This window comes from Mercenaria mercenaria, chromosome 14, assembly GCF_021730395.1.
Source record: "Mercenaria mercenaria strain notata chromosome 14, MADL_Memer_1, whole genome shotgun sequence".
In the NCBI taxonomy this organism is placed as follows: Eukaryota; Metazoa; Mollusca; class Bivalvia; order Venerida; family Veneridae; genus Mercenaria; species Mercenaria mercenaria.
The window spans coordinates 12,402,693-12,430,353 of NC_069374.1; the positions used below are offsets into that span (position 1 = coordinate 12,402,693).

The following is a 27,661-nucleotide window of genomic DNA, read 5'->3' on the forward strand; positions in this document are numbered from 1 at the left end:
ACCAATAGAATGCGGATAGCTCTGTTGGAATGGCTGTCATAATTTGGAGCATTTTATATCCTTAACTTTTTAGTGTAATTTAAGGTCAGTTTAAGTTGTCACCTTGTAAAGGAAGAAATTCTTTAGAGCAAATAACTTTATTTAACAAATAGCCACAATGGATAAGGTAATTTGCTCTTTGTTAATCAGAAGTAATCGAATGAAATGGACCGAAAGTATTGTTAAAAATGGCTACAAAACTTGTGTCAAAAGATTTCATATTTCATCAAGACGTGATACAGAACTTACGAGCGTGCGTTATCCGAAATTGAAAAGGGGCAATTATTCCAAGGTGACTGATGCAGATGTTGCAATGTTTGAAAGGATTTTACCAGGTGCTGAAAGAGTTATAACTGAACCATCAGAATTAGAGGGTTACAACACAGATTGGATTAAGAACTGCAGAGGTAAATACACTTATGCCCAGAGATCCAATAACCAGACCTCTTGACTCGGAGTCTAGAGATCCACTGTAGATGTCCATTAATTCAACCTCTGAACATGCTGAACAACCTGTGTACTAGCTGTCTAGAGAATCGATATGAATTCTAAATATGGTATTTACAAAGAGCACACAAAAGTCAGCAATAAAGAGATGTTTTCAAAAATCAAGTACATTTTTTTCATCAGTTCTTGTTTGTTAACGTTGTTTTGAATACTGGTTGCCGACCCAGATTCGGACAATTTCACAACCTTTTCATCTGTCATATTTTAATTTTTAATTCAAGATTCATGAAATGATACCTGGATCAAGTTCAGTTCTTCGGTGTCGCTAAACAAAAATTTGTTTGTATATAAAAATAAACTGAACACGGCACTAAGGCCCGAAGGAGGGTACGTAAATTTAACGTTTTCAGCGTGTTGCAGGACCCAGAAATCAGACAGTAGGAAAAAACAAATTATTATCACTTCTGTTTGGCAGAATCACGTTTAGGTCGGTTTTGATGATAAAAAGACATTTTAAGTATTGTTAACTTTGTTTACATTCAACTGTATATGTTTGATGCTGCTGAGAGTTTGAAAAATCCAGCTGGCCTACATACGACACAAAATTTTAGGTAAAACAATTTGAGTGTGAGTGTGGTGCACGCGTTTGCGTGCTGGGGGATTCGTTTTGAGGAGGCTGCGCTTTTGGTGCGTGGCACTCCCTGTTTGATATTTTTCTTTGTTTTTAAACGCATTTAACTCGTGGTATTAATGGGAAAACATTGATACTTGTTTTATAACTCGCAATTTTCTTGTCGGCATTTAGCAGATTGTAGATGAGTTAATAATTGAATAATGTTTGGGCATCAAAACATGTATGCGCATGCACACTGGAAGCACATGCAGCTTCCCCCTGTGAGAGCTGTCACAACATTTCGTGAACAAATGTAAATATTCCATTTTTGAAGGTTTAACTTACTGATTTGCAATAATTGCAGATGATGTTGCACATAATGCAAGAGTCTTTGTATACTTGTCAAGAAATGATAAAAAATTACGCCAAAATAAGCGTTTACGCGACTGTTCGATTTTCTGGGTCGTCCAAAATTCGGGGTCGCCAACCAGTATATAGTAAGTGATAAAAAAACTGAAGGATTTTATCCTTTGTCCCTGAAAAAAACATTATTGCAAATTCTAGAGATTATTAATATTCTGACAAGATATGACAATGCAACCCTGCCCTTTTTAACTGCCGCCACGCTGCCCTTAAAATATGCCCTCCTGCCTTTGATCTTCTGCTAAATCCCGCCCTTTATCCTATAGATATGCCTCGCTGATTTTTTGGTCAGTAAATTAACTCATTAATACCTGCAGCCATATCGCTGCTTAATTACTGGTATCAATTTTCCGATACATTCCTGAGCCACTTATCAATTTATCTGCTTTGTATGCCTGTGGATTTTCAATGATAATCAATAATCGATAAGATCTAGGCATCCTTTGATCAAAATTAGGGACAAACATCTGTTTATAAAAGATGAATAAAACTGAAATTTTCACAACTGATACTACAATTCATGATCTAATCAATAATTTAAAATTTACTATTATTTTGATTTGCAAAATTGTTTTACAGGCCAAATGAAGTAACATGAATATGGAAAACTGCAATATTCAACACACCCTATTACCTGATGTCCACCACGCCGAGGGATGCGGCTGCCACAGAGGTAGGAAATCAATAACGGTGAAAAGTGGTGTTAGTTTTTTGAGCTGTATTTTTTCATTTCGACTTTCCATGAAGATATTCTGGTGCAGGCATACGTGTAAATGCCTAAACATATTATATGATTAATCCTGGTCGCCAGCTTTGCGAAATAAAGAAGTATTCAGCTGTTTAAATTGGACGTTTATTAAAATTGATGCGAAAATCATATTCAACGGCCCAATTCGAAGTGTTTACAAAATAATTTGATCGGGTTTACCTCACACGTTAAACGATCAATCATCTGGGGATAATCCTGGCAAGTTTCAAGTCTGTCCGTACGTCTACACCGACGTTATGACCCTCCAAAGGGACCCGGGTACAGTCACGTATGATAAACTTTACCGCAGAGGGCATTTTTAAATGATGCCCATCCCACCGAGGAGTCAAAATATAGGATATCGTTTACGACAGAGGGAAATTTTGTGTAAAAATGTCTATTTTGGCTGTTTGTTTTGCTTTTGAGACCTGGGAGGTCATGGAATTATTTGCAGTATGCATTGTTTATACTTGTGTTTAATAATGGGCGATTTTCAATGGCGAACAAAGCTGTAACACGGTGGTAATCAGTCTAGATTGAACTTCTATCTATCTCCGACGTTGTTTTGCTACTATAAGTCTTCGTTTTGTAAACTCAATTTTGTTTCAATTTCTTTTATCATGAAATATACAGAAATAATGATATCGTAAGTCCTGATGGTATCGGTACTTGCGTTCTTGCTGGATTCAGTGTTGAATTTACGGTTTATATCAAATGATAAATCGTTTTGCAACTAGTCTAGATTGTATTTATACATATATATATATATATCTCTCCTACATTGCATACAATCTGATACTGTACATGTATAGAGTTGTTTTGCCACTGAAAGTCTTCGTTTTGTAAAATCATTTTTGTTTCTTTTTTATCATAATATACAGACATTTGCTGCCAGCAATGAAATCCTAAGTCCTGGTACTTGCGTTCTTGCTGGATTCAGTGTTGAATATAGGTTAATATCAAGTAATAATTGTTTTGCATTATCAAGCTTTCGTACTAAGAGGCTACTGATAGTAACATAGTTCTACATAAAAGATCCGTTAGGCTAGAAAATTTAAATATATTTGTTGTCAGTGGCATAAGTCAAGTGATCGGTTCTAAATAAAGCTGTTATTCATTAATCGTTTACAGAAATGTTCTAAACAATTTATTTTGTATTCAATTTCAGAACCAAAGATGAAGGCATACACGTGTTATTACTGTAACAATGATTTTGAAGTTAACACTGGAGTGATTGACCATTTAGTTAATTGTCATGTCAAGAGAGATCTATCAAAATGCAATGGAAATAACTAAACCATCTGTTATTACCGAGTTACTATCTGAAATGAAGATTTCATTCTGATCGATCTCTCTTGAAAACTTTAAAGATGTATTCAATTTTGATATTTTTCCCTGTAACTTCGATACATGCCCACACGCTGGTCACTAGAAATGAATATTTCACTTTCTTTTGGAATCACGTCGGTATATGTTTTCTGTCCTATATCCAGCATTCCAAATGTTTTCATCTTATTCCAGTTCCATGTACTTAAATGGTCAATCACTCTAGCGTAAGCTGCAAATCAGTGTCTTAGCTTTTTTTAAACAATTCTCATGCATTTCAAATATATATGCTTAAATATACTACTCGACAAACTGTGTTTAACTATATGATTTTATGTGTATTTAAATGAAAGCTGTATATGATAAATGCAAAAGCGATTTAATACCTAATATTAACCGTAACTTCAACACAGAATCCTGCAAGAACGCAAGTACCAGGACTTAAGATATCATTATTTCTGTATATTTCATCATAAAAGAAATTGAAACAAAAATGAATTTACAAAATGAACATTTACAGCAGCAGAACCAATCTATACATGTAGCAGATAGTATGCAATGTCGGAGACAGAAATACAATCTAGACTGATTAACAGTGTTACAGCGGTGTTCGCCATTGAAAATCGCCCATTATTAAACATAAGTATATAAACAATGCATACTGCAAATGATTCCATGACCTCCCAAGACTTAAAAGCGAAACAAACAGCCAAAATAGACGTTTTTACACCAAATTCCCCTCTGCCGTAAACGGTATCCTATATTTTGACTCCTCGGTGGGATGGGCATCATTTAAAAATGCCCTCTGCGGTAAAGTTTATCATACGTAACTATACCCAGGTCCCTTTGGAGGGTAATGACGTCGGTGTAGACGTACGGACAGACTTGAAACTTGCCAGGATTATCCCCAGATGATTGATCGTTTGACTTGTGAGGTAAATTCGATCAAAATATTTTGTAAACACTTCGAATTGGGCCGTTGAATATGATTTTCGCATCAATTTTAATAAACGTCCCATTTAAACAGCTGAATACTTCTTTATTTCGCAAAGCTGGCGACCAGGATTAATTATATAATATGTTAAGGCATTTACACGTATGCTTGCACCAGAATATTTTCATGGAAAGTCGAAATGAAAAAAATACAGCTCAAAAAACTAACACCACTACTCATCGTTATTGATTTCTGACCTCTGTGGCAGCCGCATCCCTCGGCGTGGTGGACATCAGGTAATAGGGTGTGTTCAAGAAAGATTGGACATAGAAAAACAGCCATTATTTGATTATTTTATATTTATTTAAATATCATCTATTGCTAAACTTTAAAGGAAATGACATTATGAAAGAACAAAATTATACTTTATTTAATAAAATTAAAAATACTGAATAAAAAAGAAAGATAATTCTAATTCCGATATTTAGTGATGAGTATATCTTAAAACATGCTTAAATGATAAATATTTTGATTGTTTCGATCGCTTCCGGGTTTTATAAATCTTTAGAGTAAAATATTTTCATTGGTTGACTTTGACAGCAGTCCAATCGTTGGTACTCTTACAAACGTAAAATCACGTCACGCGGCATACAGTACTATCAGTACTATCAGGCGGATAGCGCATTTATGCGATCCTCGGCATACACGCCTGTTATCTCTTGACAGATAAATACGACATGCGGTACTCGATAAGAGTTAAAATTAACGCATAAATGCGATCTGCGTCCTTAATGAGTTAAGTCATGGCGAATGCACACAGTCGATGAGAATCAGTGAAGTGTTAAAATTAATCGATAAAGAGCACTGATCCTTTGTACTGTCTAAATGGCGCCAATTAATGAATTGTCCGTAAGCCAGCTGATTACCGAGCACGTGAAAAGCGCCCTGTAAGATTTCTTCATGCAAGCCTTAAATTAGATCATTGTTTAATATAAGAATAAATGTATATCAGTGCAGTCCGATCCTACCGTAATTTCAACTAGAAAAAACACAAATTTGTTGAATTTCAAACGCAAAAATAAGTTTAGAATGTTCGTTCATGATTCTAACTTTGTAACACCCGATGTTGTATGCAATTTTTCCATAATTCCTTCAAAAGAGCTGACAATCAGCATATTTTTTATGATGAGTAACATCAAAATTTAAGGAACTATCTCTGGTTTATCCTAATGCATCAAGTAAACTAAGTAAAAAACACTTTACAGACGACATTCCGAAGGTGTACCAGTATCAAGATAGTTCATTTTGGATATATTTTTTTTACATTTTTTTTACAGATTTTTATAGCTATTTTCTGTTAATGAAATGTTGACAAAAGACCTAATCAGTATAAAATGAATTTTGATAAATATTAGTTTACAATGTGACCTGAAACAGACCTTTTTCATTATGTTGTAATATGTTGCATGGTTTCAAGCTTATATACATATAAAGGCCTCCACAATTTCATATTCACATGAATAAGTTGACATCCTTGGTGACATTTTTAAGAAAAAGGCTTGAATGTTATGACCAGGTGTACAAAGTAATGTAAAAACCCATTTGTAAACACTGTTACTGGTTTTGGGAAGATATCATTTACCACTTTATTCTTTGATAAATGTGCAATAATCATAACTGTTATGAATACATAACTGTTAACATCTGGAAACCCAACTACGATAACTTTCCTGTTAAAAACAGCACCCTGCTTCTTTTTGGCAGCCCCCTGCCCCTTTTTGACAGCACCCTGCCCTTTTTGAGCTCTAGAAATAACACTACTTTAAGCTAAAAGCTTATTTCCAATAAGGTTCATAATAACAAAAATTAAAAAAAGAATGAAAACTTATGGTGGCTGATTTCTGCCATCTCGTTCTGGCGTGTTGGCGCGTTTCCAGGACGACAATTATACGCGCCAAGACGACAAACAAGGCATTTGTCGTTCTGGCGGGGGCGCCAACACGCTAAATTGGGAAGCTGGCGTTCAGGTGTCTTAGCGCGTTTGCAGGGCGCCAAGACGCCAACACGACAATTATACGCGCCAAGACGGCAAAATCCATATTGCCACCAACGCGCCAAGACGACAAGTGAACGCGCCAAAACGACAAATATGGATTTTGTCGTGTTTGGCATCTTGGCGCCCTGCAAACGCGCTAAGACGCCAGAACGCCAGGACGACAACTTCACAATTTAGCGTGTTGGCGCCCCCGTCGGAACGACAAATGCCTTGTTTGTCGTATTGGAGCGTATAATTGTAGTCCTGTTGTTCTGGCGCCCTGCAAATGCGCCAACACGCCAGAACGAGACGGCAGAAATCAGCCACCATAACAACTTAAATACTCAAAAAGTACTATTGACTTATCAATGGGTCAAGACTTTTGTGGAAAATGGGATTATTAAAAGTATGCATCAATTAAGCTATCACAGTCATTAGTATCACATAAAAAAGATCTGTAGATAGTATATTATATAGATCAATACTTATATCAGTATATTAGAAAATGTAATTAAACAACACTTATAAATTGGGTATCAATTTAATCAGTGACTGGTCAACAGTTCATGTGAAAAATATTAACGATGATTCCATTATAAATCTGTTATTTTGTATTCACTGTTTATTCCACATCAGTCAGGTAAAACGTCAGTACCGTGTTTGTTCCCCATTTCTCCTTATCACTTCCTGAAGCCTAGAATGCATTGAACACCACAGATGCCTATAGACTCAACGTAAAATGCGCTGCCCCTCTCCCAACTCATACATACATAACATTTGTGAACTTGTGTATGTTTGTTGGAAGGTTAGGATGTTGACATATTTGACATTTTAACTCATCCAAGAGATACTCTACTGGCACGCGAGTAGTCCCTGGACAGAAATCGCATATATTTCGTCCTCAAAAGCTTAACCAATACCAAGAATAAAAACGATTTACATATATACAAACCTTAGCTCCGGTATTACCAGTTTAGGGTTTTTCCTGTGAAATGACGTCACGTTCGCAGGGGATTAGCAAGGCCCGAAAAGGGGTCTGTAGAACGTCAAATTTTAACATGCTCGATAGTAATGCCCGGACACCAATTTTTCATGAATATATTTATCGGGAACTGCCCATATGTGCTGGAATTATGAAAAAGACAAATGATATTTTATATACCGGTAACTGTAAAAAGATCACAAGTTTGCGTCATATTTATTTGTCCCGGCCACACGGAAATTGCGACAACAGAAAACAGAATAATTATGCTTAAGTTACAGATATCTGGACAATGTAGTGCTATAACACCTCTTTAATATTTTGGCAAATTAGTATTGTTGTCACAAAGAAAATAACTTTTCTTGTTAGAAGTGTATGTATCGTCTGCTAGTCGTGAAGTAAAGACATGTAGCCTTAATTTTAAAACCCGCCAGAGGGGCCTCTCTTGCGCATGCGCATTAAAAACGGAAGCCCTGCCAGTGAAAATGTAAACAAGTACCTCTGGGTAGGATTTCCACGATAATTATACTCAAATGATTACCTGTGAAAAAATGAACTTGATAAACTTCTCCAAAACAAGCGTCTGTATGATTAGGCACAAAAATATGTAGAAGAATCGCGAAAATAGAGCATTGCGGGTGGGTGTCCGGGGACTACTGCTGTCCAGGGACTACTCGCGTGCCAGTATAGGATTACAGATTCTTGTTTCGTGAAAAATAAGCACAATTCTTCCTAAGCTTGTGAAGTTTTAGTGATTTTCCGAAGAATTGTGAAACAAAAAGTGCAATATTGATTTTCTTTTGTGAAAAACAATTTTACACTACAGATTCAAATATTTTGCATTTGATTTATTCTGCTTGGACATTTTCTCTGATTTTTTATCAATCCGGATGCTGTGGAGCAATCTGTATGTTACTAAGCTGTTTTTGAATTATGAAGAATATTGTTTTTCTTTAAAATGACATTATTTTAAATATGTAGAAGAATCGCGAAAATAGAGCGTTGCGGGTGTCCGGGGACTACTGCTGTCCGGGGACTACTCGCGTGCCAGTATAGGATTACAGATTCTTGTTTCGTGAAAAATAAGCACAATTCTTCCTAAGCTTGTGAAGTTTTAGTGATTTTCCGAAGAATTGTGAAACAAAAAGTGCAATATTGATTTTCTTTTGTGAAAAACAATTTTACACTACAGATTCAAATATTTTGCATTTGATTTATTCTGCATGGACATTTTCTCTGATTTTTTATCAATCCGGATGCTGTGGAGCAATCTGTATGTTACTAAGCTGTTTTTGAATTATGAAGAATATTGTTTTTCTTTAAAATGATATTATTTTTTGCACAAATTCTAGTTGTTACAAATTTTTCACTCATGGTCTGCTGAATCTAAATGGAATGTTCAGTTTACAGCATTTGCAATACCCATTATTGATGGATTATCCCATTGTCACGTAACATTAACCCTTAGCCTGCTGGCGGCGATTGGTTTTGCCTTTGCGACCAGTACAGACCAAGATCAGCCTGCACATCCGTGCAGGCTGATCATGGTCTGCACTGTTCGCTATTCAGTTAGTAAATTTTCAGTGAACACCCCTTCGAATAATAAATGGCATTGCCCAAACTGAATGTTGGAACAGTCCATTTTAGAAATTTAGCAGGCTAAGGGTTAAACATTGTATTTATCCTTTACACAAGGAAGTAATCCAGCTGATTTATGGAAGGTTGTTGGTTCTACCTAGGTACCCGCCCATGATGAAAGCATGCACAGAGGTGCACCTGGGGTCTCCCTCCATCATCAAAAGCTGGAAAGTCCCTGTATGACCTATAATTGTGTTGGTACAATGTTAAACCCAAGATAAAAGTATATTCTTCACAGTTAATTAAATTAACTTTAATACTTACTCACTCCATTTATTCATATATTGACAAATTGATATTAATTTAATGAACCCTCAGCCTGCTGGCGTCAAGTGATTCTGCCTTTGCGACCATTGCAGACCAAGATCAGCCTGCACATCCATTTAGTCAGTATCTTTTTGATAAGCACCCTTTTTAACAGTTAATGGTACTGTCCAAATTGAAAGATAGACAAGCTCATAGAAATTTAGCAGGGTAAGGGTTAACTGTGAAGAAATATTTTTATACTCGGATTTGAAATGTACTTTATAATTGCTTTCTCACTGCAGGAGCTAGTCAACTTTTACTTAAACCAAAGACCACAGATGACATGTCAGCAATATTGAAAGTGTGTAATGAAAGAAACTTGGCTGTAGTACCGCAGGTATACGCTTTTTGCAAATTTACTGTATGAAAGACATAATCAAGTAGATATAAGATGATAGAAGGTGAAATTCAGAGTTCTGAACCATGCACAGGAAGCTTAAATTCTATCTGTAATCCACCACAAATCTATATATAAAAAAGACCCTCCTCACCATAAAACAAAGTACACTTGCTTTTTTTTTTAGAGAGAGGAGGGGTCTTTTTCATATCATAGACATGTTGTGGCTGATGGATAGGATATTAGGTTCCTGTGGGTGATATGTCACCTTATAAATTGAAAGAACTAGTTCATTTGTACTTAATATAAATGACCACTGTTTCCATATCACACTCAAATGATTACTTAATTTCTTGTAATATTTCCAGACTATGGTATGTATATTATCTACAACTTTAGAACATCAAAGATGAAGAGGACCCTATTTTGGGGGGATAGGATCAAAGGTCATAGAGGTTTTAGAAAGTGAACCATTTAACACTTGGTATTTAGTACACTATTCCAAGAAGATAATTGTGCACACCCCCCCCGCCCCCCCCATGAGTGGTGGGGGCATATAGATTTGGTCTTGTCCGTCTGTCCGAAGTTCGTGACGCGCCTAGCTCAAAAAGAGTTTGATTTAAATTGATAAAACCTTGCATGAGTCTTTATCATGATACATGATATAAACTTGCACACCTCTTATTTTTTGGCAGGCTCCATCCCCTATTTTTAAAGTTATGGCCCCTGAAATAGTCAAAAATGCACATTTTCACCTAATAATGTGCCTAGCTCAAAAAGTATTTGATATAGATTCATGAAACCTTGTATGAGTCTTAATCATGATATGAACTTGCGCACCTCCTATTTTTCATCTGGGTTCGCCCCCCTGTTTCCAGAGTTATGGCCCCTGAAATAGTTAAAAATGCACATTTTCACCTTGTGGCGCATCTAACTCAAAAAGTATTTCATATAAATGGATGAAACCTTGCATAAGTCTTTATCGTAATATGAACTTGCGCACCTCCTATTTTTTGTCTGCCTCCGCCCCCCTATTTCCAGAGTTATTGCCGCTAAAATAGTTAAAAATGCACATTTTCACCTTGTAATGCATCTTGCTCAAAAAGTATATGATATAAATGAATGAAAACTTGCATGAGTCTTTATCATGATATAAACTTGCACACCTCTTATTTTTTGGCAGGCTCCACCCCCTATTTTTAAAGTTTTGGCCCCTGAAATAGTCAAAAATGCACATTTTCACCTAATAATGTGCCTTGCTCAAAAAGTATTTGATGTAAATTCATGAAACCTTGCTTGAGTCTTTATCATGATGTGACCTTGCACACTTGGCACTCTTCTTGAGAATTTTAGTGCTTATTACAGAGTTACTGCCCTTGAAATAGCCAAAATAGTGGATTTTTTGTTTGTTATGCTCATAGCTCAAGAAGTATATGGCCTAGAATACTGAATCCTTTTCATAAAATGTTAGTTTAGGCTATATTACCCCCTTTAGACTGCAAACATTTGAATTATTGCTCCTTATTTGTGACAAATGTACCAGTGGGGGGCACACCCTGTATCCTACAGACACATTCTAGTTTTTAAATAATAATAATAATAAATTTTAGGTTTCATGCTTTCTAAATACTACTACAATCTGTGAAAAATGAACTTTGGAAATCATTCAACTTTCAGGGTGGAAATACAGGTCTGGTTGGAGGTAGTGTTCCTGTGTTTGATGAAGTTATTATATCAACGCAACAAATGAATGAAATAATTAGTTTAGACACTCTCTCAGGTATTGTTAACATTTTTATTCTTCACTTCAACATTCTCATTCATCAGAGGATTGTGAAAATCCCGAGACGAGATGAACCTCTGATTTATTTCTTTCATTTATCTGGTGAGCATGAGCACTGTCTCGTAATTACTACCTGGGAGGGATTCAGCCAGTCAATTTTTGCCATCATTCTGCATGCTGCATTGAAAAGTTAAACAATACTTTAGCAGAATACTTGCGACCGGTAAAACTATAGGACTCCAGTTTTTTATACTGGGACTCCAGCTTTTTCCAGGAAGGGAGTCCAGGACTCCTACTTAGAAAATCCTAGTGAGAACTATGTCGGTTAAAGGTCAAGGTCACTGGTAGGGGACTTCGGTATTGCCTCTGCAATACTTGGTCACTTGTTATTCTTGTTATCGGTAGATAGAAAGTCAAGGTCACAGTGGCCTTGAGACTGACTATGGTTTACAGTCAATAACTTCAAAATGCTTTGGCCAAGGACTGTCAAATTTCAAAGGATCTGTTTTCAGTAGAAATTGAAATATTAAGCTTTCTCAGAAACTACTAGGCCAGATGCTTTCAAACTTCACACATTTTTGCCAGTATTTTGTTTCCACTTGTTGTTTATAATCCCTGACAAATAAATATTTATTTACAATGGAAAAAAAAACCTAGATAAAAGTCTGGAAGCATGCCCACTTAAAGACATAGTTTATATATATACCGGTATCAGTTTTATAAATAGAGGGTATTACATGAGTGTCTTTTCATATTGAAATTATTAAACACGTTGAATAAAATAATAAAATGCGAGGCTCTGCTGAGCATTTTATCAATTTTATTCAACAAGTTTGATAAATTCAATGTGGATAGTCACAGATGTAATATTTTTATCACATGTAAGCTTTTCCAGCCAAAATATAAAAAAATCATACTTTCTTTAACTATTAAAAACAAGTCAGTTTGACCAACATCTTCGATACTTTAAACAACATCGACGTCAAAGCGTTATTACACTAGTGTATTATCAAATTTATGCAATGGCTTTATTTCACTCCTGCGACGTCAAACATGTTAAATAGTGATAAAATTATGCATGACAATATCTTATAACCCATACCAAAGGGTAGCATACACAATAACAAGCTACTAGCACACTATGGGTGTGTGTTGAAAAATTAATCTACATTCAGTTTCACTCAGTCTATTAAATGAAATTAAATGATTAAATTCATTGAATACCTGGTATTGGATTTAGGTAAATAATTAACTGCTCGTTACAAAACATGGCATTAGCATGTCATATGTAGTTTTTGGTACTCCTAAGTTTTTATTGGTACTTGGGCTTCTTCTTTGTAGTAATGTATGTTTCATTGAGCTAAGTTACCATGTAAAACATGCCATTGCATTTTAATTAGTGTATTTAGTTGTACATATCAAAGTTATTTATTGCAGGTATATTAATGTGTCAAGCTGGTTGTATCCTTGGCAACTTAGACAACTATGTCTCAGAACACAACCTAACTATGCCAATAGACTTGGGTGCCAAGGGCAGCTGCCATATTGGAGGTAACCTAGCAACCAATGCCGGTGGTTTACGGTTGTTGAGATACGGATCTCTACATGGAAGTGTCCTAGGTTTAGAGGCAGTAAGTTGCTTATCAAATAATTTTCAGATTATGATGATTAGTTGAGTTGGTGAAGCATAATTACATTACAAATTCAAGGTCACATGCAGTTTAAAGGAGCAATCTTTCTTTTATCATATTAGAATGAACGTGACCAAATGTCTCACAAAAATGCCAGGCCCCTGTCTCAATGATCAAGGGCACACTTACATGTCAAAGAACTTTTTAAAGTTTGTCTTGGCAATAATTGTGACATGCATAGAGGAATTGAAATGTTTGTCTCAAGAAGAAATAGTATCAAGTGCAAACCGCAGGTCGCTATCTCGGAGGTAAAAGTCACACTTGGGGGATGGGTCAAAGGTCAAATGTCATATTACATATTGTCTAGACCGTAACTTTGACATGCACTGAGCAATCTTAATTTATTTGGAAGAAATATTTCCCCAAAGCCTGAATTTAGGACTCGCAAACTTTTTTGTATACATGTATAGGACTTTTAAGTTAAAAATACTACGCAGTACAGATTTAACTTTATGATGTAATAATAAAATATTTTAGTGAAAGATTAGCATACAATTTCATTAAGTCTCAGACCAGTGTTATATTTTTGCAGGTATTACCTGATGGTGAAGTTTTGGACTGCATGTCATCATTAAGGAAAGATAACACAGGATATGATGTCAAACAGCTATTTATAGGTTCAGAGGGAACACTGGGTATTATCACCAAGGCAGCCATATTGTGCCCACAAAAACCTCAGGCTGTCAATGTAGCATTTCTTGGTAAGAAAATAAAGAATCTAGAAATATTGGTAGAATGTTAAAAATAATTTGCACGCACAACACGAATGCAAGCATGCAGGTATGCAAAGAGCATTATCTAAATAACCATAATGTGCACATAAAAGCTAGCAGAGTATCTAAATTACAACAATGTGCACACAGCATATCTAAATTACAATTATGTACAGAGTATCAAAATTACCATTATGTACAAACAGCTAGTGTATCTAAATTACAACAATGTACACACAGAGTATCTAAATTACCACAATGTACACACAGCATATCTGAATTGCCACAATGTACACACAGCATATCTGAATTACCACAATGTATACACAGCTTATCTGAATTACCACAATGTACACACAGCATATCTGAATAACCGTTATGTACACGCAGAGTATCTGAATTACCAATATGTACACACAGAGTATCTAAATTACAACAATGTACACACAGAGTATCTAAAGTACCAATATGTACACTCAGAGTATCTAAATTACTAATATGTACACACAGAGTATCTAAATTACCATAATGTACTCTATGAAGTTTATTGAGAGCAGTCCTACTCACCTAGAATATTGACAGTGCATGGCCACTTTCAAACTTCAGTAGTTCTCATTCAAGTTCACAAAACTTGGTCACAAGGTCACAGTGTTTATTATGTTTATTGTTTTGTAGATGTTGGTCGGTCTGTTTGTTGGTCCGTAGACCAATTGGTTTCCGGATGATAACTCAAGAATCCTTGGGCATAGGATCATGAAAGTTGATAGGGAGGTTGGTCATGACAAGCAGATGACCCCTATTGATTTTGAGATCAGTAGATCAAACGTAAAGGTCACAGTGTCCCGGAAGAGTTAAACGGTTTCCGGACGATAATTTTAGAATGCTTGTGCCCAGGATAATGAAAATTGATAGGGAAGTCGGTCATGACCAGCAGATGACCCCTATTGATTTTGAGATCAGTAGATCAAAGGTAAAGGTCACAGTGACCTGGAAGAGTTAAACTGTTTCCGGACGATAATTTGAGAATGCTTGTGCCTAGGATCATGAAAGCTGATAGGAAAGTTGGTCATGACCAGCAGATGACCCCTAATGATTTTGAGATCAGTAGGTCAAAGGTAAAGGTCACAGTGACCTGGAACAGTTAAACCATTTCCAGACAATAACTTGAGAACGCTTGGGCCTAAGACCACCAAATTTAATAGGGAAGTTGACCATGACCAGCAGATGACCCCTATTGATTTTAAGATTAGTAGGTCAAAGGTCAAGGTCACATTGACCCAGAACAGTAGAACTATTTTTGCGAAATAACTAGAGGGGGCCTCCGTGGCCGAGTGGTTAAGGTCGCTGACTTCAAATCACTTCCCCATCATCGATGTGGGTTCGAGCCTCACTCAGGGTATTGAATTCTTCATGTGAGGAAGCCATCCAGCTGGCTTACGGAAGGTAGGTGGTTCTACCCAGATGCCCGCTCATGATGAAATAATGCACGGAGGGGCACCTGGGGTCTTCCTCCACCATTAAAGCTGGAAAGTTCCATATGATCATGTGTCGGTGCGACGTTAAATCCAACAAAAAAAAAACAAAAAGCAGATAACAAGAGAATGTTTTGGTCTAAGATCACATTTGGTATGGAGGTCACTTATGACTGGTAAATGCCCCATACTTATTGACTTGAGGTCAGTACGTCAAACATTCAGTGCACAGTGACCAAACAATTTCTGTTCCTTGTGCAGTTACTGAATGCATTAAGGGGGAATTTCGTGTTCTATGAGCTCTTGTTGGCATAATGTCTTGGCCATTTTCGCTAACCAGCTTGATTGTCCAAGTGACTCTGGAGAATGGGGCTTTAGTTACTCAAAAATGGAAATATTAAGAGTGTCTGCTCTCTTAACTATAGTAGTTCTTATCCAATATTCACTAAACTTGGGCACAAAGTTTATAGGCATAATATCTGGGCCAAGTGTTATTACTATAATACAGATTGTCCTAGTGTCTCTGGAGTTATGGCCCTTGAATAACTTAGAATTGTGAAAATTGACAGTGTCCTTTCTCTAACTTTAGCATTTCCTATCCATTGTTCACCAAACTTGGACACAATGTTAACATGCCTGATATCTCAGAAATGTTTGATAACAAGCCGGATACTCATAGTCACTCTTGAGTTATGGCCCTCGAATTGCCGAAAATTGCAAAAATGGACTGTGAAATAATAGCTATTCTTGTCCAATGTTCGTCAAATTTAGTCAAAAATGTCAGTTCAAACTTTACATATTATCTCCGTCAGTATTGAAAACCAACCAGATGGTCTTTGTCATTCTTGAGTTATGGCCCTTAAATTAGTTGAAATTGAGAAAAGAGTTTTTTAGTTTTTTTTTTAATCATAATTATATGTCCACTTCCATAACTCTTAGAATTATGCCCACTGTTACATCATATTTCATGTTGAAGTCACGACACATTTTCACTGTTTCTGTTATTACTTAGTAAATTTGATAGACAATTTTATTTAATATAATAAATATGTCCTCCATCTCATGATTCTTGTGGGGACTTTGTGAAATACTTGTGATTTGTCAGTTACTTGAGATTTATAATATGAGCCGTGCCATTGGAAAACCAACATAGTGGCTTTGCGACCAGCATGGATCCAGACCAGCCTGCGCATCTGCGCAGTCTGGTCAGGATCCATCCTGTTCGCTAACAGTTCCTCTCATTGCAATAGGCTTTGAAAGCGAACAGCATGGATCCTGACCAGACTGCGCAGATGCGCAGGCTGGTCTGGATCCATGCTGGTCGCAAACCCACTATGTTGGTTTTATGATGGCGCGGCTCAATTATGGGGATGTTGTCAGATGCTCGTGATAAATGTGGGAAAGCTGTTAGTTGCATGTTATGTGTGGGGAAGATTGGTTACTCTTGATACATATGGGGAAGCTGTTGGTTATTCATGATTCATGTGGGGAAATTGCCAGTTACTTGTGTTTCATGTGGTAAGTTGTCATTTACTGGTAATCCATTCAGGGGAAATTGTCATTTACTGGTAATCCATTCAGGGGAAATTGTCATTTACTCATAATTCATTCGGGGAAATTGTCATTTGCCTGTGATTCATGTGGGGGACTTTTCAGTTAGTTGTGATTCATGTGGGAAAGGTGTCGGTTGCTAAACTAATCCAGATTTAATAGCAGATGAAGTAGTGCTAAGCTAACTTAAATGAATCAATTTTATATATATGCTGAAAATGACATGCAGACTTTATCAAAGTAATATTTGAGTCAGTTGTTTACTGTTACTTAAGAGAATTGATAAACACACATGAAAGCTGATGTAACAATTCTAGAATCTTCAGAGTTAGAATTAAATTCAACTCTTTGTATATGACAGATGACATTTTATTTCAGGTGTGGACAGTTTTTCCAGAGTACTTGAAGTTTTTAAAGAAACGAAGAAAAACTTAGCAGAGATTTTGTCGGCATTTGAATTTCTGGATGCAGAATCTCTTCGAGTTGGTACAGACAATCTAAAACTGACAAGTCCAATCTCTGATCATCCTTTCTATGTCCTTATAGAAACATCAGGTGGGGTTGCAAGCTTATTATATTTTAAATTGCAGTTATATTTGTTAGTTGAAATACGCTTCAGGACAATAAAAAGACCTCATTGAAACCTGGCATTTGTTTCATTCAAGCAACTTTTAAGTAAGTTCTTTGTTATTCATAATTTTATTCAATAAATTTGAACTAGAATGGTGGTTTCTTTCATGATACTTGAAGCAAGACTGTTGTTTTCTGTGCATATTAAGCTCATATTAAAATTATTTAAAATAAATGCATATTAGAAGAAGAAGAGCCATAATATTAGCTTTGTAACTCTGTGAGATTGAACAGAAAAGGTACAATGATTTGTATTATAAAGGATACAAAGAATATTATTTATTACCGTAATGAAGTTTTCAACCAAGAATTTTAGTGGAGATATGGTAAATCTCTTTCAGTGATAGCTCTAGTTTAGTATGAAAAAGAAACTGTTTGATTACTAATGTATATGCCTAGAAGGTATTCGTCGTTTAAAACACACAAGTTTGTCACTGTAGTTTGGTTGTTGATAAATTTAAAACAGCCTTACCCTATTATCTTCAGTAATTCTGTAGATAGCATTATACTGTTTTATTCAACAATAAAACTATTGCCAATGTCAAATCTATAGGTTCAAACAGTGCCCATGACGAAGAGAAGCTGACCAAGTTTCTAGAATCTATGATGGAATCTGGTAAAGTTTTGGATGGTACTGTAGCTGCTGAAAACTCAAAAATACAGGTACATTAGACTACATGTAATTAGGGTATTTTAGTTACTGTGAAATCATTAATATTTGTGGGGGATTAATTTCCGTGGATTTCGTGGTTGAGTCAATCCACAAAATTTAATCCCAACGAACAAAAAAAATTCCCATTCATTTTATGCTCAAAAGTTGAAATCCACAAATTCATATCCCCACGAAATTTATGTTTTGACCAAAACTACGAAATTTCATGCCCACGAAATTAAATGATTTACAGTAATTATCCTTCTCAGCTTGCTCTGTTGAGGGAGAGCAAAAAGTTTCTTTTGATAAAGTACATGGTTCAGTGATGTGAAGACAGAAAGCAATTTGATTGAAATCATTTTTTTGCTACTGTGCTTCATGTGAAGAAGTTTCATACTTGTGGAAAACTTAAGAAGACAGAACTGCTTAAGGGGGCATTATGAAACTCACGGTCACGGTGAGGGGCTTCTGTGGCCAGGTTGTTAACATCGCTGACTTCGGATTTCTTTCCTTTAAACAATATGGGTTCAGAACCCTACTTAGATGTAGACTTCTTCATGTGAAGAAGCCATCTGGCTGGTGTATGGAGGATCAGTGGTTGTACCAGGTACTAGTCCATGCTGGAAAGAATGCCTTAAGAGAGATCTTGGGTCTTCCTCCACCATCAAAACCTGATGTTAATAGTCATCCTATGACCTCACTTGTGTTGGTGTATCTCTAACGTAACAAAAATAAAACGAGAAACAAAGTCACAGAACTTTAAAAGCTTCACACACAAAAATTGAGAATGCTTTAGTGTAGGAGTGATAAATTTCTTATGATGGTTGCCTGTTGCCAGTATATGACCAGTTTTGGGAATCAGACCCACGTGTCAAAAGGTTTATAATATGTGCTTCTTCACACAATGCATAAAATGTTGACTGGTTACCAGTATTAAAGTGATGTTTAATTATCCAGATCATAGGCAAATTATAAGAAGCAGTCAAAATCAGAGGTTACAACTTAGAACCAACAAATATGTAGAATTTTCCATTTTCACCACTCATGATTTTTATTCGCCACTTTGATCGCAAATTCACCAATTGGTTCAAGTGGCAAATGACAGCTTGGCCCCTGCCAGTGTATCAAAGAGCAAGGTCACAGTTGCTTTGAGTGTAAAAGGTGTTTCTGAACAACAGTTTAGAGATAACAGGGGTGTGCAGCCATTAAACTTTCTAGTTTCATTGTCTATGGTTAGTATATGATCCCTTTCATTTTTACAGGGTTAGGAGGTGGGGGAGGGGGAGTCAGAAGGACAAAGGTCGATGTCACCATGACCTAGAGATTAAACTGGTTTAGGGTTTATAGCTGAAGGATAAAGAGGATGGTGATTGGTCTTTCTAGCATTATTGTCAGTGCATGAACCTTATTATCCCCCGACGAAAGTCGGAGGGATATAGTTTTGGCATTGTCCGTCCGTCCTTCCATCCATCTTTCCATCCGTCCTTCCGTCTCTCCGTCCGTCCTTCCGTCCGGAGCCATATCTAGGAAATGGTTGGGAATATTTATATAAAACTTCATATACATGTTCACCACTATGAGTTCTTGCGGCTCGTCAAGTTTCAGTCAGATTGCCCTAGTAACACCAGAGTTATGGCCCTTAGAAGTTTCTACTGTTAACTATATAGGGTACTATAAATATGTCAATTTCTGCATCATAACTTTTGATATATTTGACCTAGAACTATGAAACTTAAACAGAATTTAGATCACCATAATGTGGTTGTGTACACACAATTTCGTTCGCATTCATTTGTAAATTAAGAGTTATTGCCCTTTAATTTTATAAAAATCCACATATTTGTACATAACAAACTTACCATTTGGTAGAATTTCATTAAATTTCTTTCATTCTTTTCCATGAACATTTATTGTAAACATGTGAAGTTGTGCACCCACACCTGGTCACCCCCTTACCTTGATCACACCCCTCCCCCTCCTAACCCCTCTCCCCACCCCCCTCAAAAGAAAAATCATTCCTTATTTAAGATTTTTTTTCAAACAAACTTCATATACATGTTCACCACTATGAGGTTATGGGGCCCATCAAGTTTCAGTCAGATTGCCCTAGTAACACCAGAGTTATGGCCCTTAGAAGTTTCTAGTGTTAACTATATACGGTACTATAGATCTATAGATACGGCAATTTCTGCAACATAACTTTTGATATATTCGAACTTGAACTATGAAACTTAAAAAGAATTTTGAGCACTATAATGTGGTTGTGCACACACAATTTCGTAGGGATTTCTTTTGTAACTTCAGAGTTATTGCCCTTTAATTGTCTAAAAATCCACATCTTTGTACATAACAAACTTACCATTTGGCAGAATTTCATTAAATTTCTTTTTCTTTCCTATGAACATTAATTATAAACATGTGAAGTTGCACACCCACACCAGTCCTGGTAACCCACTTGCCCCCACAAAAGATTTTTTTTTTCATTCCTTATTTTAGATTTTTTTCAAACCTTCCATGAATATTTATCAACATGATGCAAGTTGTACCATTCCCCCACCTCCACCCACCACTGATCATGCATCCTCTGCCCCCCACCCCACCCCCACTTCACCCATTTTTTTTTTTTAATTTTATTTTCATTTTTAATTTTCCATCAATATTTCAACATGTGAAATTTTGTTTCCTCACCCGTTCCCCCGCACCCCCACCCCCTTAAAAAATAAATATATACATATATCTATCTATATATATATACATATATATATTTTCATTCCTTTTTTTTTTTAAATGTTCAAACATTCAACATGTTAAGTTGTGACTGCACAAACCTTGCCCTGAGCCATGTTCAAGATATCTTACTTGATTGTGTTCTCTTAAGGACATCTGTTCTTTTAAGTTCAAATGTACATGTTAAACAGCAACATCTGGTGCCAGACCACTCAAAGACAATATTTCATTCCAGTTAAACTTCAAGGGCACATTTCAATATCTGCATTTAATTTTAAAAGCTAAGCTTATTACAGTAAGCATATCCCATTCAAAATAAATTCTTTAGTCAGGATCAAAGTATCATACATTTATTATGTACTCTTAAAATAAACATTTGTTTTCTGTTAAATTGATTTTGACTAATGAAATTATTTGCTTCTTATTAACATCCTTAACTTTTTGCCGGACATATTTTTTTGCCATTCCTCACCATAAACCCTTTCGGCGGGGGATACCAATTCTTCGAATTTGCTTGTTTCTTTTGTTTTGGGTATGGGTAGGTCAAACGATACTCGAGACTGATAATTACACAAACAGTATCTTCCAGTAGGCCATCATGTGAGGCATATGTGTTTTACAAACAGATTTGTTTCACATTCCATTATATCTTACATTTTCAAGTATTTTCATGGAGAGAAGCAGATGTTTGCTCACCTGAGCTTACCTGAAACAAACTGCTTAAGGTGAACAATTGTGATCGCCCTGTGTCCGTCATCTTTCATGTACAGTTTGGTTCTTATCACTCAAGACATCACTATTTTGTCATCAGAATCTTATGGAAACTTGGTCTGAATATCATACTCTATAAAATCTTTAGCAGATCATTACTGGGTTATCTGGACTTAAAACTAGGTCACAGTGACGTCAAGTGTGAAAACAACTTCAGATAAGGGAAGAACATACGCCTTCAGTGCAGTCAAACACCGTACAATGATTTTCTCTGGTCAGTAGATGGTCCCTTTTGTTAGCTCGACTATACGAAGTATAAGGAGAGCTATCCTACTCGCCCCGGTGTCGGCGTCTTTCCGCGTCCCCACCTTGGTTAAAGTCACTTTCTCTTTTTTCAACTTATCTCTGTAATTACTTGATGGATTTGATTCAAACTTGAAATACTTATTCCTCATCATCATCCACATCATCTGACATAAGGGCCATAACTCTGGCACCAATATTTCATGAATTATCCCCCCTTTTCACTTAGATTTTCAGGTTAAAGTTTTGATGCACTTTCACTCTATCTCTGTTATTACTGAATGGATTTGATTCAAACTTAAAATAGTTGTTCAACATCATCACCCACATCATATGACACAAGGTGCATAACTCTGGCACCATTTTTTCATGAATTATTCCCCCTTTTTACTTAGAATTTCAGGTTAAAGTTTTGGTGCACTTTCACTCTACCTCTGTTATTACTGAATGGATTTGATTCAAACTTAAAATAGTTGTTCAGCATCATCACCCACATCATATGACACAAGATGCATAACTCTGGCACCAATTTTTCATGAATTATTCCCCTTTTTACTTAGAATTTCAGGTAAAAGTTTTATGCACTTTCACTCTATCTCTGTTATTACTGAATGGATCTGATTCAAACTTAAACAATTGTTCAACATCATAACCCTTATCATATGACACAAGGTACATAACTCTGGGACAAATCTTTCATGAATTATTCCCCCTTTTTACTTAGAATTTTAGGTTAAAGTTTTGATGCACTTTCACTCTGTCTCTGTTATTACTGAATGGATTTGATTCAAACTTAAAATAGTTGTTCAACATCATCACCCACACCATATGGTGCAAGGTGCATAACTCTGGCACCAATTTTTCATTAATTATTCCCTCTTTTTACTTAGAATTTTAGGTTAAAGTTTTGATGCACTTTCACTCTGTCTCTGTTATTACTGAATGGATTTGATTCAAACTTAAAATAGTTGTTCAGCATCATCACCCACACCATATGACACAAGGTGCATAACTCTGGCACCAATATTTAATGAATTATGTCCCTTTTTGCTTAGGATATACTTATATAGTGTTTTGATACATTTTATTTTTACCTCTCTTATTACTTTAAGTTGATATTTTTGACATAGACTCAGGCTATTGTGTAATATCTTCATCCACAATTGGAGTCATTAAACACTCCAGTGACAGCTCTAGTTTCCCCAGATGTGCCCAGTTTCACTATCCAGCATCGAAATAGTCGAGCGCGCTGTCTCCTGTGACAGCTCTTGTTTTTAGGATCTACTAGCTCACTAGTCAAGATTACAATGACATAGAGACTGAAAACAGTTTCCAATGAAAGACTTGAGAATGCTTTGGGTGTTTAGTTGGTCTTTCTTGAAGGAATAAGTTGCTAAATTAGGGGGGTTTAGGTCACAGAGACTGGAAGACTGAACACCTTTCTAGGATGAGTGCGTGTTTTCAGTACATGATTCCTGCCTTTCTTTTGTCCAGAAGGTAAAAGATTATGGGCACACAGTCCATTTGAAACTGAAAAACTTCTTCAAATCAGTAGAAGCCAGCCACCTTATCTCAATAGGGGAGAGCATTGATCTAAGGATTGCGGGATTGTGAGTTCTATCCTCGGGCAAGCTGTACGTATGTTCTCCTTGGTGATTTGATAAAACATTGTGTCTGAAATCATTTGTCCTCCACCTCTGAACCATGTGGGGAAGTTGGCATTACTTGTGGGGAACAGGTTTGTACTGAATCCAGGAACACTGTTTAGCTGAACTGTCTGCCATAACATAACTGAAATTCTGTTGAAAGACAGTGAATGAAACTAGTATAACATGCAGACAAGTCAATATCTGCTTTAGATAATATTCTAATGCTACTGTGTTTTCTCCAAACAGCATATATGGAATTTAAGGGAACGTGTTGCAGAAGGTTTGATGCATGATGGATACTGCTATAAGTACGACGTGTCATTGCCATTGGAGAACTTTTATGGTCTGGTCAGTGATATGAGGGACAGGTTAGGTGACAAGGTCACTCGAGTTGTCGGATATGGCCATGTTGGTGATGGTGAGTTTAACTCTTTTAATTGACTTTGTGCATGCCATAGTGATAGCATTCAGTAGATATGGTTGGGAAAATTTCTATGTTGTTGTTATTGATATGAGAAACATTATAAAACAAAGTCATTGCTAAAGTGTGGCTTTTAAAGAGCCTAAAAGTATTATCTGAAAAAGTAATAATAATTTGACATAATGTCTAACTTATAGGAGAGATCGTGTTTGTATACAAATCAGTTGTATTTTCTATTTTTAGAACTGATAAGACAGCGATTGGGTGGGCAGGTCCATGTTTTTTGGAAACAGTGATGTTTTTCTAACGGCCTAAATTTTCTTAAAACACAATTATATCAATAATTTTTTGATCAATGGAAAGTTATAAAACAAGCAATTTATTTATCACTTTTAATTATTATTTCAAAATCAAATGGATTTATTATGAATGCTTAACTTAGTGTTTTTCTAAAAGTTTTGAACATCATTACACCGCTATTAAACTATATATCATTTAAAACGGTTATTCATTTAGAAAAGATATTTGAATATGAAAATATGAAAATTGTGTTTTTGAATTTTGAAAATCCATAAATGAGCAAAAAAGTGTCTTAGAATTAAAAATTACAATTCCATACACAAAAAATGTAAAAACATTTGTTTTGCCCACCACCAGATAAACATGTGTTAATGTGTGAAGTCATGGCAATCTCTCCTATATAGGAATATCATTCAGCATGTGAAGTTGTTTCTCAAAAAGGAGATTTTAACTTACTCCTCAATCCTATCACATTATTATGCGTTTGTATGAAATTCGTATTTGAAAATAAACATTGTTTTTCTTTAATAATGATTTTTGTAGTATCCAGACCCAAGATGTAGACTCTTACACCCAACACAATGTAGTATTAAACTTTACTTAGTTGTCATTGTCAACGAGTGTCAGATAACTCTGTACTGGCAGGGAGTTGAGGTATCAATGACCTATGGACACACAGCTATTCTATCCATGTAATCAGGCATAACATCTGTTCCGATAGTTGCTTTATCTTTTTTGTATGGAACTATGATAGATTTAGTGAAAGGATTTTACTTCCAAGATTGCTAGACAAGTCAGTAAAGCTATCATGGTTGGAACACGTGTTTACCAAATTCTCATGTTACAATTTCAGGCAATTTGCATCTGAATGCGACAACACCAGAGTATAATACAGAAGTCATGGAGTTAATTGAACCATTTATTTATGACTGGGTGGCAAAATACAGGTAATTCTGACTGTATAGCCTACATGTAAAAATGAATTATGTCTCCCCAGAAGACATATTGTTTTTGCCCTATAAGTCTGCCAATCTGCCACACTTCATTTCCGATCAATAACTGGGTGCTGAACATGGAAAACCATTTCCAATCAGTAACTTGAGAACCACTTGACCCAGAATGTTGAAACTTCATAGGATGATTGGCCATGCTGATTAGATGACCCCTATTAATTTTGGGTTCACTCTGATAAAGGTCAAGGTCACTGGGGTCTGAAGAAAGAAAACCATTTCCGATCAATAACGTGACAATTACTTGACCAAGAATGTTAAAATTTCATAGGATGATTTAACATGCAGAGTAGATGAACCCTATTGATTTTGGGGTCACTCTATTAGAGGTCAAAGTTATAGTGGACAGAACATGGAAATTCATTTTTGGTCAATAACTTGAGAACCATTTGACCTAGAACCTTCAAACCTCATAGGGTGATAGGACTTCATGAGTAGATGACCCCTAGTCTTTTTGGGGGTCACTCCATCGAAGTTCAAGGTCACAGGGGACTGAACATAGAAAAGTATTTCCAATCAATAGCTTGATAATCACTTCACCCAGAATGTTGAAACTTATTAAGATGAATGGACATGCAGAGTAGATAAACATAAATATTGATGTTGGGGTTACTCAATCAAACCTCAAGGTCACAGGGGCCTGAACATGGAAAATGGTTTCCAATTCATAATTTGAGAATCACTAGGCCTAAAGTGTTGAAAGTTAGTGGGATGGGATGTCCAATACATGCCAATTACATGATCCCTATTGCAGCCATTTGACTTTCACTCCTGTCCGCTTTTGACTTCTTGTCTGTATGATTATACATTGAAGGAGACATGCGCTTTTCTACAAAAGCATCTTCTTCTTTATGTTTTAATGGTGCAAAGCAGTGTTGTGTGCCAAAGATGCAGCACTATAGGCAATATAACTTACTATAGTTTTAGTAATGGCTTGAAGTTGTAGAGCAATGGATTGAAACAGAGAAAACTGAATAATATCTTGAAACTGAAGTAATTTCATACAGTGGAACACAACCTGACATTTGGATACCTTTTAACATAGATTTGAAACTAAAATAATGCTAAACGAAAGCTTGGAACTGAAGTATTCTTGTTGATAATGGTTGAAACTGAAATCAAATTTATGTACTAGTAATTCTTTCAAATATAACCGTGTTTGTAAGTATGTTCAGTACATACCAGTATATAAATATGTATTCACTAGAATCTCTGCATTTTCAGGGGAAGTATAAGTGCTGAACATGGTTTAGGTTTCAAGAAAAGACAATTTATCTATCACAGCAAGTCACGGTCAGCAGTCACGGTCATGAAGAATATTAAAGGAATATTTGACCCTAAGGGAATTATGAATCCCTATAAGACTTTACCTGATGATTAGCATAAACAGTCTCACCTAGAAGGGATACAGCACAAAGTTTGAAATCTGTTTTATAATTTTAATAATCATTACCTTGACCTGGTTTTGGAATAACTTATGTACAGTCAAACATGTGTTAAAGACCACCTGTGAACAGAGACCACCTGGCTCGAAAGACCATGTGTTTTGTTTCCCATTGAACATTTACAGTGTATTTTAACCTGTAAATAAAGACCACCTCCCACTCTCCCTATGGGTGGTCTTTATAGACAGGTTTGACTGTATTCACTATCCTACCCTTGAATGATTGTAAGAAGCGACTTGGAGGGTCTGGACACTTCACTTTGCTGTATCTTTGTGTTTCCAGCAGGAATAAAAAAAAAATTGATTCCATATTTTTCGATGTTAAGGAGATAGAGACATAAATTTCTTGTCTGGTTTGGTGCCATATATCATTCACTGTGTTGGCGTGCCTTAAAACCCAAGTCAGTCGGTATATTTATTCCAGAGTATTCTAGTCATAGTGACAGCTGTTGTTTATATAATTGTTCATGATTTTACACCTAGCAGATCTGTGATAATTGTATGTATTAATCAAATGATGCAAATTTAAGTGATTGTATAGGTATGCGTATTAATTTGAATAAATATAAATGAATCATGAATAAGTTTATGTACACATTTGGACAATTTCACCCTGAGAATATTGTAACAATCCTTAGTACACTAGTGTTGACGCAAATTAGATTCCCTTTTAGACACATTCTATATTAAAAAATTAGTAGTTTGTAACCTTAAAAAATTAGTAGTCTGTAACCTTAAAAATTAGTAGTCTAACCTTAAAAATTAGTAGTCTGTAA

The 27,661-nt window shown here is 35.9% G+C and overlaps 1 protein-coding gene across 1 annotated transcript; it reads left to right on the forward strand.

Moving 5' to 3' along the window:
- LOC123526408 (D-2-hydroxyglutarate dehydrogenase, mitochondrial-like) lies at positions 1 to 27,474 on the forward strand. The gene is made up of 10 exons (XM_045305539.2): positions 1 to 446; positions 9,734 to 9,828; positions 11,506 to 11,608; positions 13,049 to 13,242; positions 13,835 to 14,003; positions 17,417 to 17,593; positions 18,222 to 18,331; positions 23,957 to 24,128; positions 25,285 to 25,378; positions 26,666 to 27,474. Exons 1-10 carry the CDS (start codon positions 158 to 160, stop codon positions 26,820 to 26,822), a joined length of 1,560 nt encoding a protein of 519 aa, XP_045161474.2. The 5' UTR covers positions 1 to 157; the 3' UTR covers positions 26,823 to 27,474.
- Positions 27,475 to 27,661: the final 187 nt, after the last annotated feature.